This window comes from Phoca vitulina, unplaced genomic scaffold, assembly GCF_004348235.1.
Source record: "Phoca vitulina isolate PV1807 unplaced genomic scaffold, GSC_HSeal_1.0 scaffold88, whole genome shotgun sequence".
NCBI lineage: Eukaryota > Metazoa > Chordata > Mammalia > Carnivora > Phocidae > Phoca > Phoca vitulina.
In genome coordinates this window covers 4,029,850-4,047,734 of record NW_022589791.1, presented here as the reverse complement: position 1 = coordinate 4,047,734, position 17,885 = coordinate 4,029,850, and the positions used below count along the sequence as shown (strand labels likewise).

At 40.2% G+C, this 17,885-nt stretch overlaps 1 protein-coding gene across 3 annotated transcripts in view; it reads left to right on the top strand.

Annotated features, from left to right (window-relative positions):
- EPC1 (enhancer of polycomb homolog 1) overlaps positions 1-17,885 on the top strand; it is a 94,059-nt gene that overhangs the window by 21,105 nt on the left and 55,069 nt on the right. For 2 of the 3 annotated variants that reach the window (XM_032395889.1, XM_032395887.1), the window contains exon 1: positions 4,617-5,056. The exons of the other annotated variant lie outside the window; for it this stretch is intronic. In XM_032395889.1, coding sequence (XP_032251780.1) covers positions 4,904-5,056 — 153 coding nt within the window. In that variant the 5' untranslated portion in view covers positions 4,617-4,903. Of the gene's footprint in view, positions 1-4,616; positions 5,057-17,885 lie in introns of those variants that run through there. 3 annotated transcript variants of the gene reach the window in all.

Here is a 17,885-nt window from a genome sequence, read left to right as displayed (position 1 = left end):
TCATATTTTCCCAATTAAATGTAAAGGCAATATATCACTTTATTATTAGCTCTGTGAGGCTATAGGGATCATGTCTTATTTGTCATTGTTCCCCAGCACAAACTGCTTTACCTAGTTCTTAGTAAACACCCAGTCAGTATTTGTTGAATGTTTGAAGGAATGACGAATCTAGACTCCTGCTAACAAAACTGGCATCATGATTTTTTAAATCTTATTGTTGTATCGAAGAGAGTTTATCTTCTTTGGATCACTATCCATTCTTGCCCTCCTTCCTTCTTGCCTCAGAGGAAGACAGTTAGTTCTAAAGTTAATCCATTTATATGATTCTTTGCTTTCAGTGTACAAACATGCCCACATCTCTCCCACCTTCAAAAACAACAAAATCTGTGATCCCTTTGTCTCTACCTCTCCTCCCTTCATTGCCAAGCCTCTTGAAAGGTTAGCCCATATTCAACATCCCTCTTTCCTCCTTCTAGTTCACTCCTCATTTCACTTTATAATCTGGTTATGGGTGCTTGACTCTGGAATCCGATACTAGGGATTTCAATCTCAGCATTGCCTCTCACCAACTTTGTGACCACAGGCAGGTCTTGCAACCTCTCTAACAGGACAGATCTCATAGGACTCTCATGAAAATTAAATGAGATAATGCATTTAAAATGTACTTCTGCATTGCCTGGCACATAGTAAATGGTGGTTATTATTCTTACTGATTGAAAGTGTAATAGGAGTTCAGAGAGGAGAAAGAATGGTGTAGGCTTAAGAATTATTTTGAATTCACCTAACCTCTCACTCTTCAGACTAGGAAATTAGAACCCAGAGAAATTAAGTAGTCAAAATTTCATGGAGGACATATTTGAATTGGATTTTGAAGGGTAATAACAATAGTTTACAACTACTGAAGGTTTACTGTGGGTCAGAGACCATTCTAAATATTTACATGGATCATTTTATTGAATCTTCAAAACATTCCTGTGAGGTAACATTTTGGTCAGTCTAGAAATATGTAGTCAGTCTGAAGCTGGACAGGGAGAATAGAGAGAAAGGAATGAATGAAAATCTGGAGGCAGGAAAGACATGATGATTTCTGAAGATGGTGATGAGACTTAGCAGCCAGAGTGAAGAGCTTGTCTTAGGCAATAATGGGAAATTATGTTGAACAGAGTTAGTCAGAGTCATCAAGGCACCCTAACAACGATACCAAAAAGAAAAAAGAAAAAGGCTTTATCTAATGGGCAAAATAAAGAGCAGATATAAATAAGTGACTTGGAGAGGGGAGGATACACATGGAATGGGGATTTAGGCACACTGATTTGGTGGCATGCACTATGAAGCTCTAAAGGGCAGTTTGTACTGTGTTCTTCATATTCCCAGGAACCAAAGCTTCTTCCAGCCACTGTTGGTTACCACTAACCACTGTGAGAGTACTGCAGTTTCCTGTAAAGTAGGTGGTTAATAACAGTTTATCGAAGAAATGCATGAATAAAGGATGAATTGGATTGGAGGTCGTTTCTAGGCGGGAAGTGATGAGAGCTGGGACTATGGTTGAGACAGTGGGAATGGAAATAAGGAAACGAATCTTGGGTACAATTTCCAAGAATAAATAATAAGACTTGGGCACATATTGGACATGAACTAAAATTCAGAACCATATTTCAGGTTTATTATGTATAGCAAACAGCAGTGCCAGAGCAGTTGCATTTCACACATTTTTGGTGTTTTCAGCAGAAGTTCTGTATTTGGTATAAATTGAAATGAAGCACATTTCAGCATGATATTGTAAATAATTATTATCACCATTAAAATTTTATCTCTTTACTTTCTACCCCTACTCCCTCAACCCACGTTCTTACCCGTTTTACCATATACCTGGTTTGTTGTCAGTCTCCTACTGAACTCTGGCCAAATAAACCTTCTCATCTTCACACACCAGCCAGTTGCCTCCTCTCACTGTTTTGTTCAAACAGTTGCTTTCTCCCATGAATACCCTTTCTTCTACCAGTTCATTGCCATTGCCAACTGGAATATTAGTCATCCTTCACAACCAAATCACACGCTAGCTTCTCCATGCTGTCTGATCAGCCCAGCTGGAACTGACTTTTCCTTCTGAACTCCCATAGCACTGTACTTCACCATACTGCCTTGTACTGGTCATTTGGTTAACTGGGTATCCCTTGATCAGAATCTTACTTGTATTCCCTACATTGAAACCTGAACCTTTATTGCTGCACTCCTGCCCCTTAGGAGGGAGGGAAGTGAATTGAGTTATGAGACTTGGGACTCCAGCCTCGGGTCCTTGGGAAACCAGTAGGACTGGGAGTCAGAAATCCAGGGCATTGAGCTGGATGGAGAATTGATGCAAAAAGAAAATGTCTTTCAGCAGGCATATTATCTGCAAAAAAGGCAAGCTTAATTTGTAAGCATATCTCCGAACCTGCCATGGAGGATGATTCTAGAATTTCTAGACAACAAGGAACTGATTTGTACAGTGCCCATTAGGGATATAGAAAATGTTATCCATAAGCTGTTATTTTAATGCAGTTTAAAAATATATATTATTTGTTTCCTTGGTGGTTCACTCATAATTGAAGACCCTATTTTGTTCTAGAAAGTCTTATTAGTCCACAGAATCTGTAAAGACTTTGCTCTATGAAGTCTTTTGTAAAACCAGCAGGATTCTACTTGTAGGATTTTCAGAAATCTAATACTGCAGGCTGGAGAGGACTACTATACTAATATTGAGCCAGAACTCTTAAACCTGCCTAAATAGGTATCTATTCCACAGTATGGTTGGTAATTCTTGAGGCTCCCAGAATATGACAGGGGCTCTTGTGGCTGCCTTTGCACATGCTGCTTCCCTTGCCTAATCTACTTTTCTTCTCTTCATTTTTTGGCAAGGTTAACTCATACTTATCCTACACAATTTTGACTCAGATATCATCTCCTCCAAAAAACCTTCCCTGAATGCTCTCATTAGAGCTGCTGCCTGTTCCCACAATAGCATGCGCTTTCATCATAACACTTACTCCAGGTGTGGCAGTTGTCATCTACAGGTCCTTCTCCACGAGCTGTGGGTGACAATCAGCAGCATACTTAGAAGGTCATGAGGACTCAGTAAATGTTTGCTCATTGAATAAATGCAGTTTTAGTATAGGAAATGTAGATGCAAGTCCCTCTGCCTCACAGAGGGAAGTTGCCAGTATTAGAGTTTGAGGGTAATTTTTGAGAACTGCAATCTATGCACTCCTTGTCTTCTCCCAACCTGGCAGTGTAGCTAAACCAACCTGGAAGATAGCAGTTTGCCTATGTGCCTTAAGCAAGTAACAGTTCCTATCCAACCCGGTATTTAAGAATAGTGACTATTTTTACTATGTAGCCCCCAGGGAGAAAAGCAGACTTATAAAACATTTTCATATCTCAGTGAATGTTTATGTTTGAAATTTTGCTGGCAAACCTACTAAACCCACCCCAACAGCCTTTCTGGATTTTTAAAATATCCCACTGGAAAGAGCTTTCTAGATACCAATTTTCATGTATAAACCAAATAATCGATCACATCCGTCTAAATCTCTATAATAATACAGTTTTCCCCCTTTTTTTCTTTTTTGATTTGGCAGGAGCACTACGGGTCTTTATATTTTTCAATTTTAGAAAGTTTTTCAGAAAACAAATGGTAAGTGTGAACCCATGGCTATGTTGAAGCAGCATTTTCTTTCAGTAAAAACAAAATCATGAGCTACACTATAACGAATTGGCTCTAAAATTTTGAAGTAGGTCTTGCTTTAAATTTTTTCCCTTAAGGTTACAGTGTCCGATAATAACTCCTTTTGCTTCAATTACAATAAAAGAGTGAATATGGGTAGGTAAAATGCAAGAACACACACACACACACACACACACACACACCTACTTTGGGACAGAGTAGGATGTTTACCGTTTATATTAAACCCAATGGATGGAACGGACCAATGATTTGCGGCCGAGCCTGTCAAATATTATAATTCAGAGTTTCATTAGACGTAAAAATAATCGCTGGTAAAAGTTCACCCAAAGTAGCATTTCGCACCTAATTTCGTTTGTATTTTTGTTTTAAAGACCTAAAAAGCCGCGATAACTAAGACATACGTTCAGCCACTGAATTTGCCATCAGTGCGCTGCGCCTCTGGAGCGCCCCTCCTAACCCCCACCCAGGGCGGCTTTGGCCCCCCGGCGTCTCCCCCCCCTCGCGCCGGCAGCTGGCTGGGGTGACAGGTGCCGAGCCCGCCTACCCCGGGCAATAGCACCACCCCGCAATTCTCCCGCCGTTGCCTTTCGCAAAGCCGGCGTGCGGGTGGAGATAGTTTGCCTGCACCTTCGCCTGTCAGAAAACGGCGCTGGGGGGGAGCGAGCGTGAGAAAGTGAGCGCGTGCCCGAGAGGGAGAGGAGGATCGAGGAGCCAGCTCCCGGCGTCCGAGCGCCCAGTCTGCCCCGTCCCGCCCGTCCGCCTCCGGGCCCGCAGAGGGTGGGGGCCGCGAGCAGCGAGGCCGGCGGGCGCCGGGGGTTGGCGGGACGCGCGCTCCGTGCCGGCGCCCGGCCTCGAGCCCGCGCTCCCCCCCCCGCCGCGTGCCCGCGCCGCTGCGCGATGCAGTGTGGGGAATGGCTGGGGTTGGCTGAAGAGCGCACAGTGGAGTTTTAATGTCCGCCATGTTGGCCATGGCGTATTGAAGAGAGCGAGCGAGAGAGGAGCGGAGCGGCACAGCCTCCCACCCTCCCGGCTGGTGTTAGTGCCCGGACGGCGGGCTCTGCGCTCCGCCCCTCAAGTCCCCGGCAGCGGTAGGCTAGTGGGGACCGAACCCCCGGTTCTCCATGATCCCGCTGGCCGGGGCCGTTTCCCCAGAGCGGAGAGGTATCTGCTGCGCCTGAGATGAGTAAACTGTCGTTTCGGGCGCGGGCGCTAGACGCCTCGAAGCCGCTGCCGGTTTTCCGCTGTGAGGATCTGCCCGACCTGCACGAATACGCCTCGATAAACCGGGCCGTGCCGCAGATGCCCACCGGAATGGAGAAGGAAGAGGAGTCGGTACGTGTTAACTCCCCTGTCCGACCCAGCGCCAGGCCCCGCTCCCTCTGCTGCCTGCGGCGGCGGCGGAGCAGCATACCCACACAAAATGGCCGCCATCTTCTCTTCGCCGCCGACTCTCAGTCGCCGGCCGGGCCTTTACCCCGCCTCCCCCGGCCTCGACCCCCGGCCGCCGCGGCCCGGCGGGGCCTCCTCTAAGGCCACCCGCCGACCCCGGCCACTTGTACCCGGGTCCCGCGGAGTTCGGGAGCCCGAAAGGCACAAAGGGGTCACGTGACGAAGCTGCCGGCAGCCATTTTGTGGTCTTAGTTCTTGGGTTGGGCCTTGTGCATCCGGAGAGGGGAACGGGCTGGGTGGCGGTGGGGGTGCGGCGAGCCGGGAGCCGCGGAGGACCCGCCTGCAGCCCTCTCCGCAGGCCGCTGGGTGGCGTTCTAGGGCCACCTCGGTCTTCGCGCGCTGCCGGCGCCGGGGAGCGCAGGTTCCGTGCACTGTGGGGGAATTTCACTTCCCGGTGGCCTGGAAAGGTGGCTGGGCTCAGTGGGGCCTGTAATGTTGACAGCACGTCTGTGAGGTTTATATTCCCTTCACCCCCTGCAGTAGAATGTCGAGGGTACGGCGTGTTTGCCCGGATGACTGACTTTCATAGAAGATAAGACTTAATTTCTGTATCCTCTTTCTGGGACTTCTGCATTCATTCCTCCCCAATTCTGATTAATCGGAGGATAATCAACTATCCCAGACTTTTTCTTTGATCTTTGAGACTATGTTGCAGACTTATTTTGGAGTATATAGCTCTTCTAAAGCCTGTAACTCTAGTATTGCCTTTTTTTTTTTTTAAATAAAGTGTAAGTTCGCCTTCTTTCTGGTTTCTCAACATAGGGGAAGAAAAGACCCAATTTAAGAAGATGTTATAGATCTAGATTTCGAAAGAGGGTCCTTCCTTATCGATAACCGAACTAAAGTTAAGTGAGTTCATTTACAGAAGTCTTAACATTGAGGTGTCTAAATCGGGTGGGTTTCAGTATTTAACTGTTCACACTTAGTAGACATTTTATCATAGCTATGGCTTTACCTTGTTGTAGAAATTGGGTTCAGACACAAGGATAATAGAATCTTCCTCTCATTTCCCCCAGATCCTTGACAGTATAACTTGATGACTTCTAATCCTAAGGAATTGCATACCTTGGTTTTCAGGTACAGCCATTTAAACAGGGTGCAGTGTATTGACAGTCAAGGAAATCAAGGAGTCGCTGGATTTGTGTGCTACAATTTTGTTGTGGAAAATTGTACTGTAATACTTCTATTTGGTACTGTAAGAATTTTAAATGTAGAAATTATGTTTTGTAATGTTGATTTTGAAAATAAAGCTGTTTAAACTGTTTGGGTTATTTAACCTTTTCAAGTAAAATAGTTGTGACAGTTGAATGTTACTTTTGAGAGTAGTGTTTTAAATCTAACTTTACAGATAAGCGAAGTGATAAGTGTATGTAGTAGTTGAGATTGTCTAGTGTAGTAACTGACTTTTCAGCACTTATCTATGAGACAGAACCTCTTAATTTATTTTACATGTATCAACTTTAGAGTAGACTGGTGCCATTTGTTTATTTTTTAATAAGTGATTTGTTTTTAAAAATTAAAGTACTTGTGACTGCAGAATCTTGTCTTTTGGTTTTATTTTTGTTTCTGTTTATAAGTTTTACAGATAATATTTAAAGTTGGGGTGCTGGTGTTACACTGCCTTGGAATTTAATTTATAGTTCTTGTTTTGCAGCCAAGGAAGGCGGGGAGAACTTTGATAAAAGCAAGGTGGCACTACAGTACACATTAGACATTTAGTTGAGTCTTGCTTCTGTGAATACTTTGGACAGTCCAAGAGCTACAACCTGAAATCAGAGCTGAGCTCAACTGAAGTATCAATACTTGTTAAATTTTACAGATAGTTTTTGTTCACAGAAATAATTTTGACATTTTATAGTGCAGTGGATATCGTTAGTAACGTGGAATCTCTATTTCTGAGGGACATGAGGGATGTTTTTCCTTCAGACTTCCTTTTCCATCATCTATTTAGAATTTATTTCACTTTACATACAACTGAAACTATGATCAGTGAAGCATAGACCTAAGGAACAGATACTGAATTTAATAGAAGAATGTAAACAGTACCAGGTAAATTGCTGCTGTACAGTCCTGTGGTTCCTGCTGTCAGTAGTAGTTGGCCATATAAATCACAGTGTTGAAAGTAGCATGTTACACGATACTGAAAATGTAGACTAAGCATAAAGGTAGTTGAATTCTGAGCTAACCTTAGAAAAACAAAACTTTTTGATAATTTGCTGAAGCATGATACACTTCTTAAAAAGATAAATGGTTAAAACAAACTTTTGCCTTTGACTGACACATTATTTATGGTGTCTCTTAGGTCAGAGTGCCCTAGAACCTGAACTGAGGGTCTAGTTTAGGAAAAGTATAATGGTATGTTGATCATGAAAAATGGGGCAGACTTAAATGAGGACTGTTTTGTATACACCACCTGATTAAGAAAGCATTTCATGATCAAAATGTATCTGCAAAGTTGTCATGTAAACTGTATCTGGTAATTGTTACCATATTTTGTTTCTATGGTGAATAACAAATTCTAGGTCTTAAAACTGAGAAAATAAAACTCACTAATGTACTCCCATTTAACCAATTTTAATAATGTAAGCTGAACACATTGACTTAATTAGGCATGCCTCTTAATTTTTAAGAAACAACTTTAAACAGAAATCCTCAGTTGCCTGCCCAAAAATGACTTAACTCAGTTTAAAAAATTTTTTTTTATTACTGTTGGATTGAAAAATAACTCCAGATTGTAAGACTGAGTTTTAGACATTTAGAGATTAAATGTTTGAATTGATACACTGTAACACATTATAACTTGTTAATCAAAAATAACTTTTTAAGTAGGTTTCATGCCCAGGGTGGAGCCTGACGTGGGGCTTAAACTCCCGACCCTGAGATCAAGACCTGAGCTGATGTCAAGAGTCACCCAGGCACCCCCAGAAGTAATTTTCACATAGGAAATCAATAGACTGTCAGCTCTAAAATGAGATAAATGAGTCCCTTTGGGGGTTAAAAAAGACAAAAGTTTAAGCAAGTTGAAAGGGCAGATGTTGCACCACTATAATACTTGAACATTTTTATTAAGATTATAATTGTAAATTTGAGATCTTAACTTTGAAGTTAGGAATGTTCAAATACTAAGTTCAGTGCCACAGCTTCACCTTTAATTGAAAATGTAGCTTTTACAAGATGTCAGTACTATTGATATGTTTTTATTAAAATTGAGTTATTTTGGTCAAAATTGGAGCTTTAAATTATAATTGTCCCTTATGGATACTTACCTTTTAGGAAAGACATTCTGAAAACGTTGGTTTTAAAGTGATATTAAAGCTCCAACAAATTGGAGCTGCCTGTTTCCAATAGTATAACATTTTCATTGGGATGTCTAGGGTGTTGTGGCTCCATTAGGAGTGGAGAGTTAACCTTTCTACTCCTATTACCTAGTCTCGTTTGGGTAAGATATGTGATGTAATTGACATATTAATGATACCACACTGATATTACCTTATACAGCCACCTTTGAGACTGTTAGAAGTAGGGTCTAGCCATTACCGTCCAACACCTTGTTTTAGTAGGGTTCTAACCAGACAAAATGGTCTCTTACACCTGCCTTTCTCTCCTCTTAAAACTACCACCTTTCATTTTGGTGCTGTATACAATGTTATTAAACCCAAGTTAAGGACTGTTTATAAAGTGGGCAGGTTTTTTTGTTTTTAGTTAAAGGGAAATTGGAAATACGTACATATCTCTGATATGAGGAAAAATAAGCGCTACATTTTCAAAACTTAAAGTCTAGTTTTCCTATTTTATAAAAAGTTAAATCACTTTAAATGATCAACTTAAAAGTTTGATTTCTCATTTTTTTGAAAGAGACAAGAATCTTTTTTTCTCTAAAATTTTATAAACTAAGCTTTTTTAGTCCTTGGGAGCTGTAAAATTAATCTAGAGTTCTCCCTTCTGTCTTGGAAGCAAAGAAAAATATGTGAAATCTCAATTACTCTAGGAGCAAAGTTTAATTTTTTCAAATAGTTTGAATTAGAAACAATTTTTTTGCATTAAGTAGCAAATAGTCTATTTAAAATCAAAGATAATTGAAAAGCAGTAGTAAAATTTAATTTCCACCTTCCCAAGATTTTTTAATTTTTACTTTTTTTTTTTTTAAGTGAGCTGAACACCCAACATGGGGCTTGAAATTATGACCCCAAGATCAAGAGTCATATACTCTACCGACTGAGCCAGCCAGGTGCCACTCCCTACCAAGATACTTTTAAGTAGAAGTTTCTAAGCTGCGGTTCTAAGGATTATGTGGAAATGATCCTGAAAGTAATGAATTCCCACAGTACACATATAAAATTTTGTGATGGTATATTTTTCTAGGAGAAAAGTTCATATTTGTCAACAGTTTCTCAAAGTATTGGTAGTGAGGTGGAGCAGAAAGCTCAAGGTTAAGTGTTACTTCTAGAAATTTCAAATGAAGTTATTTTGGTTTTATCAGGATGACATATAGACTTATTAATAGGAGAAGGATAATTGAAAAAAGCTAATAGGCAACTCAGGAAGAGACTGAGCATTCTTAACTGCAAAAGGAACCTCTTGAAAACTATAATTCCTAGGTGCCTAAAGAGCTCTTCTTTCAGTGTACTATTTGATATTTAAAATTTTGGATTGGTACCATTTGTACTTAGACTTCATTTTCTTATAAAACAATAGTAATGACAGCTGACAGGCTTACATATCTAATCATGTTTTGTGAATGCTTTGTGATCTGTAATGGAGTTTGTGCTGAACTACCATTTCTTTTTATTAATTAACAGTACTTAATTAAAAATATCATCTAAATGTAGGATAGCTTAAATTTTGTAAACAAGGAATAATAACCTGCGTTTACACATTCATGAATTTGTGGTTAGATTGAATATTAAACCAACACCCCTAAAAACTAGGTTTTAGTTTTATATTTTGCATTCTACATCATGGTATGTGGTGGTAGTAAAGTTAAACAGATGAAAGATATATGTGTGTATGTACATACATAGCTAATGACAAGAATTCTGTTTGTATATATAAAAATGTAGAGTCTGACTATATGATTCAGTTTTCCTGAAAAGTTAGGGGTATTTGTTAACCATCAGTTCGTTAAAACAGTAAGTTTAAAACAGAAGATAGCTTTTTAAAAGGAGCAATAATACCATGGAATGATGGTATAGTTTGTAATTCTGCTTCTTAAGATAACCAACAAGGAAATGAGAATTTTATATTGTAATTTGGGAATAAAATGAGTTGTGAGTTTTTAAGTGCAAAAGTGGTATGAAAATATGAAATAACTTCTAAAGACAGGGACTAGAGTATGTCTTTTACTTTTTAAAGTAAACTTTTGAATCCTTAAGGTGTGGTTTACGTTAGTATTTTATAATACCTTTTCTGTAAGATTATGTCAATTTATTGGGAAATCAATAAAAAATGGTTCAGATGTTTTCAATAAATTGCTAAAACTACTTTCAGTCAGTTACTTGAAGGTAACTGTGTTGTCTTTAGCCCATTTATAAATTGTGGCAAGTCTTTCTTGATCAAGTTTATGTAACTTAAAGCCTGTGATTATAGGTGGTGATTTTGAGCTATTATAGTATTTTTTTAAGTTAGTTTTTTTTTTTAAAGATTTTATTTATTTATTTGACAGAGACACAGCGAGAGAGGGAACACAAGCAGGGGGAGTGGGAGAGGGAGAAGCAGGCTTCCCGCTGGGCAGGGAGCCCGATGTGGGGGCTCAATCCCGCTGGGCAGGGAGCCCGATGTGGGGACCCCGGGATCACGACCTCAGCCGAAGGCAGACGCTTAACGAGTGAGCCACCCAGGCACCCCTCTATTACAGTATTTTGAACATAATGGAGACCCAACTTTGTTCCTTTAAATATATATGAAGTGAATTTCATCCACCAGCCTCTCAGTAGTAGGTGGATAAAAACAAAAGCATGTTGTAATTAAATCTACTATGACCCATTATTTGAGTTGTAGCTGTGATGAATGGGGGTATAATCAGTTCTTCAAAAGATAAAACTCTTCCTCAATTATTTGTTGTTACGGAAGTTATCTTTGAAAAGTTTGGTTCTGCTTCAGTTATGCACGGTGGCATAGTTGGCTGAATTTTGCAACATATTATTAAAGCACATCATTTTGTTTGAATTTATTTCAGTATAGCAAGTTCTGGCTGAAGAAATAGGACAATGGCCTTAAAGTGAATCCAGGGGCAAAGATAACGTGAGGTTTAAAGCATCCCATGGATGGGCAGACGGCCTCTCTGCTGTCCTGCCTGCTGCTTCCTTGCAGTGTATTCAGTAAACTTCTAGCTCCTTTGAAAATAAGTAAAGCGTCCCGTGGATGATTTAATACAGTTTCAAATCTTTTTATATATTGGGATGAATTATTTTCATAATTGTGGAATCACAAGTAGCAGTTGTATATTCTCTGAGAAAATGTAGTTTGGCTTTTATGGCCTTTGACAAATCACTTAACCTTACTGAGTGAACTTCAGTCTCTTCTGTGTCTGCGGTCTTCTGACTTACTCTTACGAGGTAGCTCCAAGGAATGAATAAAGTAGGGTAGGTAAAAATGCTGTATAGATGACTTTTGTTATAACCAAATACTAATTGAATGTTTAGAATGGCCTTTTTCTTGATCCTGAAAAATTACTACATTTACACAATCCCTTGTATTTGGGGATTATCTGATATGAACGTGTTAGATGTGTTCTTTTTCTTTTAGAGTTGTATATAGTTGCAAAAAGGGTGTCTTTAAGTTTAGGTAATAATTGGGAAAATCAACCTTAGACTCAAGGCTTCATCCAGGTTCCAACAGTTGAGTGTGTGCATACATGGACACACTCACCCAGGTTTTCTTAACTGCAAAATGAAGCAAGGCTATGAAAATTTCCTATTGTAATGAGTATGTTACCAATAAATTTAAGTCTGTTTCCAGATGAGCTTTATGTGGTTATAGAATAGTCATTCAATCTTGATTTAGTTAATGATTTCATTTGCATATTATATAAGCATAATTTACACAGAAATAAAGGTAGTCTGGGTGCATGGATAATTGGTTTCATTTTAGTCTAGGAAGGCTCACAAGTTCTAAAGGATTTAAAGAATATAAGTGGGTGCTGTAGTCACAATGCTTTTATTGTTATGAGAATTTGAAATTGGAGCTAGAATCTTGTAGTGATGGTTGCAATTATGTGTTTTACCTGTAATGTAATGGAGGGTGAAGGGAAACAAAGTATAAATATGGCTGTTTGGAAGTCTAAAGCAAGAATTTGATCATTATTCTAATAAGTGGAGATATTTGAAGTAAGGTATGTCTGTTGTACAAAGACAGAAAATGGAGATAAATCCATTTTCATTCACTTTTGTAGCAAATATTTGTTGTGCATTTGCTTTGAGGCAAGGACTATTTAGAGGCCCTGTGGATACAACACTGAACAAACAGGTTCCTTTTTTCATGGATCTTATGTTCTGGAATATGGTAGGCTCTATTGGGGCAGGAATTTTTGTCTAACTTCATTTAACTGATGTTTTCAGCACCCAAAATAGTGCCTGGCATGTAGTAAGTGTTTGATTTGTTTAATTGAATGAATTCTAATGGGAAAACACAAAAAAAAGAAGGCAAATGAACGTAAAATATAACTCTTACGTGGCAGTGGAACAAGATAATTTCAGGTGGAAGGAGGAAGATTGAGTTTTCTTTGCATAGATGGTCAAGGAACATTGGATCTGAAACTTGAATGGTGGGAATGAGCCAACCCTGTGAAGAAGATCTGGATGAAGAACATTCCAGGCAGAGAGACCCATAGATGCAGAGAGCCTGAGGTAGGAATTAGAAGGCCAATATGACAAGGGCAAAGTGAAAAAAGGGTAGGGTAGTTTGAGACTGAGGACCAGGGATAATCAGGAGTCCAAATCTGGTTAGGTATTGTAGGCTACTACAAGAAGTTTGTATTGTTTTGAAATGAAGTAAGCCATTAGAGAATTTCAGGCAAAGGACTGACATGATATGAATTGTGTCTTTTCAAGATTATTCTTGCCACCATGTGGGAGAATGAGCCATATTGGCAAGAATGAGGGTTGATGGTAACTTTGACTAAGGTGGTGGTAGTGGAGATGAAGAGAAATGGATGGATTTGAGGTATATTTTGAAGGTAGAACCAGCAGAACTTGCTGGTGAATCTGAATGTACTAGGGATGGAGAAAAAGAATGAAGGATTAACTCCTGATTTTTACCTGGTGCACCTGGATAGATAGATGATTGGGCCACTTACTGAGATAGGGAAAATTGGAGGAGGGAGGATATTGAAAGAATGGACGTGTTTGGTTTGAGGTGCCTCTTGTCCGTATTTAACTGGATATGTAAGAACATAGTGCAGTAGAACAGTCTGCACTACAATTGTAAAGTTTAGAAGTCATGGGTTGGTACTGTAAACTTGGAAGTCTTCGGGAGATAGATGGTTTTTAAAGCTGTGCCTTGGGGCCCAGCTAGAGGAGTAGCTAATAGAGAAGTAGGAAGAAAACGAGGATCAAAGCGTCTCAAAAAAGAAGGACATTGGTTAACTATGTCCACTGAGAAGATGAGTAAGGGGAGGGTGATTGTTTGATTAGATGTGTGCCATTGGCCTATTTTGGTGGAGTAATGGGAAGGAAAGCCCAGTGAGAATAGAAGAAATAATGAAAGATAAATAAAGGAATCATAGCAAGTATAGACGACTCTTTGCAATAGTTCTGCTATGAAAAGAAGCAGAAAAAATAAGACAGTGGCTGGAGTGGGCTAGGGGATCAACAAATGATTTCTTTTAAAAATGAGTCACAATAGGGTGCCTGGGTGGCTCAGTCTGTTTAGTGTTCAACTCATGATTTTTGCTCAGGTCGTGATCTTGGGATTGTGAAATCGAACCCCATGTCGCGCTCCAGGCTCCAGAGTCTACTTGAGATTCTCTCTCTCCTCCCTCAGCCCCTCCCTGTGTGTGCTCATGCATTCTCCCTCTCTTTCTCTCTGAGATAAATTAATTTTTAAAAAATGAGTCACAAATTTCCAGCAGACACAAAGGGAGGATAGGACAGAAACAAGGGAAGCAGAGCTAGCCTTCGGTTTCCCCGTCTCTACCTAGAGAGTTTCCAGGCTGAAAGCATAGGTAGGGGAGATCCCAAATAGAACCTGACAGCCTCCTTGAGTTGAAAGAGAGAAAATTCAGAGTTTGGAGAAGCTGAAGTGACTTCAGGACAGGCTATCAGACATGCACAGAGCATGTCTCCTTGAGTGTAGCTAAAAACTGATCATAGCCTATCTGTGAGGAAACTAAAGAGGCTGAAGGAAAAGCAGTTGGAAAGAACTAGGAGGGACAGTTCTGGGAGCTCCCATAGGGCTAGGAAAATGTTATGTCTTCACTAGCCAGAGCAGAAAGATATCCTAATACACAGGATGTCAGATAAAAGTTCTCAAAAGAGTTACTTCCTTAGTAGTAGGCCCCAATTAGCTTTTTTTTTTTTTTTTAAGATTTTATTTATTTATTTGACAGAGAGAGAACAAGTAGGCAGAGAGGCAGGCAGAGGGAACGGGAGAAGCAGACTCCCCGCTGAGCAGGGAGCCCGATGCGGGGCTCGATTCCAGGACCCTGGGATCATGACCTGAGCCGAAGGCAGCAGCTTAACCAACTGAGCCACCCAGGTGCCCTGGGCCCCAATTAGCTTTAAAGACTGTTCTGGATACAGCCTAACAAAGATTAAACACTGTTCTCAAAAGGATCAAACTAATTTCAAGCAACTTCACTGTGTACCAGAAAAAGCCCAAAAATGTTCAAAGGAATACTAAAAGGTCCTACAACATAGAACTTAGTTTTTGGCATCCAATAAAAAGTTACCAGGCAGGGCGCCTGGGTGGCTCAGTCATTAAGCGTCTGCCCTCGGCTCAGGTCCTGATCCCGGGGTCCTGGGATCGAGTCCCACATCAGGCTCCTTGCTCAGCGGGAAGCCTGCTACTCCCTCTCCCACTCCCCCTGCTTGTGTTCCTGCTCTCACTATCTCTCTCTCTGTGTCAAATAAATAAATAAAATCTTTACCAAAAAAAAAAAAAAAAAAGTTACCAGGCATGCAAAGAAGCTGGAAAATACAACCAACAACTAAGGAAAAAAAGTAATCAACAGAAAAAGAAATAACCCAGGTAATAGAATTAGTAGACAAAAATGTTAAAATAGTTTAGACTTAGTGTAATAGTTGGAATGATGTTGTCAAAAAAGATAAAATAATCCTATCCCCTCCTCTCCTTGGCACTTTGTTTTTTAAAACTATTTCCTTCAAACTGTCTGTCCTGGATTAATTTCACAGTGGGGATTGGTCATTAATTAGAGCAGAAATACTTCTTCCTCTTTAAAAGTAAGAAGAAGGCAGGTATGTGAGGGGAAAATGCAGTTATGTTGTTAGAATTGGCAGTGGGAGAATGAGGTAATTCATCCTATGATTCTATTTTCTCTGTGAAGTATGAGGTGAGATCATCACCTCACAGTGAGGGGGGTACCTTAAGAGAGATGAAGGTATGTGTGGGAAAGCTAACTTATTAGAGAAATGTGGTATGATTGAAGGACTAGCTGAGGGCTCAATATTTGTGATCATTTAAAGTGAGACCAGTCAGCTCACTTGAGCAGTTGAATGCAAGCCTTAAACTTGAGTTCAGGCACCAAGTAGGTATACAATAGGGGTTTTTTTAGGGTGAAGATTTGCCCAGCATGTACAAAGTAAGAAGAGAGGGATGAGAGGTAGATTATCATGATAGACCATGGAATCTAAACTGGGTGGGCAGGGAAAGAAGACATCAGGGAGCTGATAAATAGTGGGAGAGTGGTAGGAGTCATTGAAATAAAAGGCTCTGTGGGAGGGAAGTGCTAGAATAGGTGAAACTAAGTCAGGAGAGGGTGGTGGTTAAAAAGTGAGATGCTTGATATTTAGATGTCAGGGGTGGCACAATTACCAGTGAAGGCAAGAGCTAGAGTATAATCACAAGAGTGGTGGCCAAGGTGGAATAGAGGAAAAGATCAATGTGGGTGAGGTCATGATGGCAGAAGTGTATTAGTCAAGAAGACTGGGAGCTCTGGGACTTGACCAAGAGAGTGTGTATGTCAGCTTTGGGAAGAGTGATGGTATGAATTTCTGAGGGGTTATGATTTTTGAAAGGACAGCAAAGAAGAAATGGTATGGGATTGGCAGTGTGAAGCAAGGAAGATGAATAGTTAACCCACCTATAAGGATGTGAGACATGGGAAAATAAACGGCTTCTGCTTTTGAGGGCTACAGGGAGTACGATTTCTGGAAGACACTGCCAGGCTTCAGTTAGGGAAGGAAGTTGAGGGAACAGTGAAAGAAGTTGAGACTTGTATGAAGAGTTTACTGATAAATCTCTAGAGAACAGAGCAGAAGAATTTGGGAAGGCAGAGAAGGGCAGAAGATTGGGTCACATTAGGTGATACTGAAGTCAGAGCCAGGGAGTTGGATTCTGTTGGTAAAGAGAGGTTTATCCAGCTAACCTCAGATGCACAAACAGTTCAAGATACTTTCCTAGTTAATAATCTGAATCTGAACTCCTATGGAGCCATTCCTGCAGCTAGATATGGTGTGATAGCCTGGAGGAAGGGCATCCCCACTAGGTAGAAACTGGCTGCTTGATGAACTCCAAGGAGTCCATCTATCACTCCTTCTGGAGTTACATACAGGCATACTTCAGAGATATTGTAGGTTCAGTTCCAGACCATTGCATAAATATGGCAATAAGGTGAGTCCAATGAATTTTTTGGTTTCCCAGTGCGTTTAAAAGTTACGTTTGCACTATAATGGAGTCTATTAAGTGTGCAATAACATTATGTCCAAAAGAAAGTACATACCTTAATTAAAAATACTTTATTGCTGGGGCACTTGTGTGGCTCACTTGGTTACACATCCAACTCTTAATCTCAGCCTCAGGTCTTGATCTCAGGGCCATGAGTTTAAGCCCCCCCAAAATACTTTATTGCTGAAAAATGTTAACCATCATTCGAGCTTTCAATGAGTCGTAATCACTGATCACAGATCACCATAACAAATATAACAATGAAAAATTTGAAATATTGTGAGATTTACCAAAATGTGACACAAAGACACGAAATAGGCAAATGCAGTTGGAAAAATGAGGCCTATACACTTGATCTATTCAGGGTTGCCACGAACCTTCAATTTGTAAAAACTGTGAAGCTCAATGAAAGGAGGTATGCCTGTAAATATCTTTACAATGAAGCCTTTTGGTACAGTATGCTTATTTTAGGATCTAGTAGGTGGACCTTGGGGTTGTTATTGAGCATCTGAGAACTTTCCTTTCTCTACAGTGGTTCTCCACAGGGACTGTAGTATTCTCTCATCCCCAGGACATTCTGGAAAATTGTGGGGCTGCTTTTGATTATCACAATTTTGGAGAGATGCTTTTGGGGTCAAGAACAGTGTGAGTTCACTTTGCAAAGGGTAGTCCTGCAACACAAAGAATTGCCCTTATAACTTTCACTATCCCCAGAACATCCTAACAGGTTAAATTTCCATTTGTAAATTATCTGAGCCTAAGACCTAATTCCATTTTACATGTAAAGTGTTTTTTTGTACAGTTTTTACATATACTAACATTTCTAGTTGCTATTAGTATATAAAGTAATATATATAAAGTAGGGAAATGT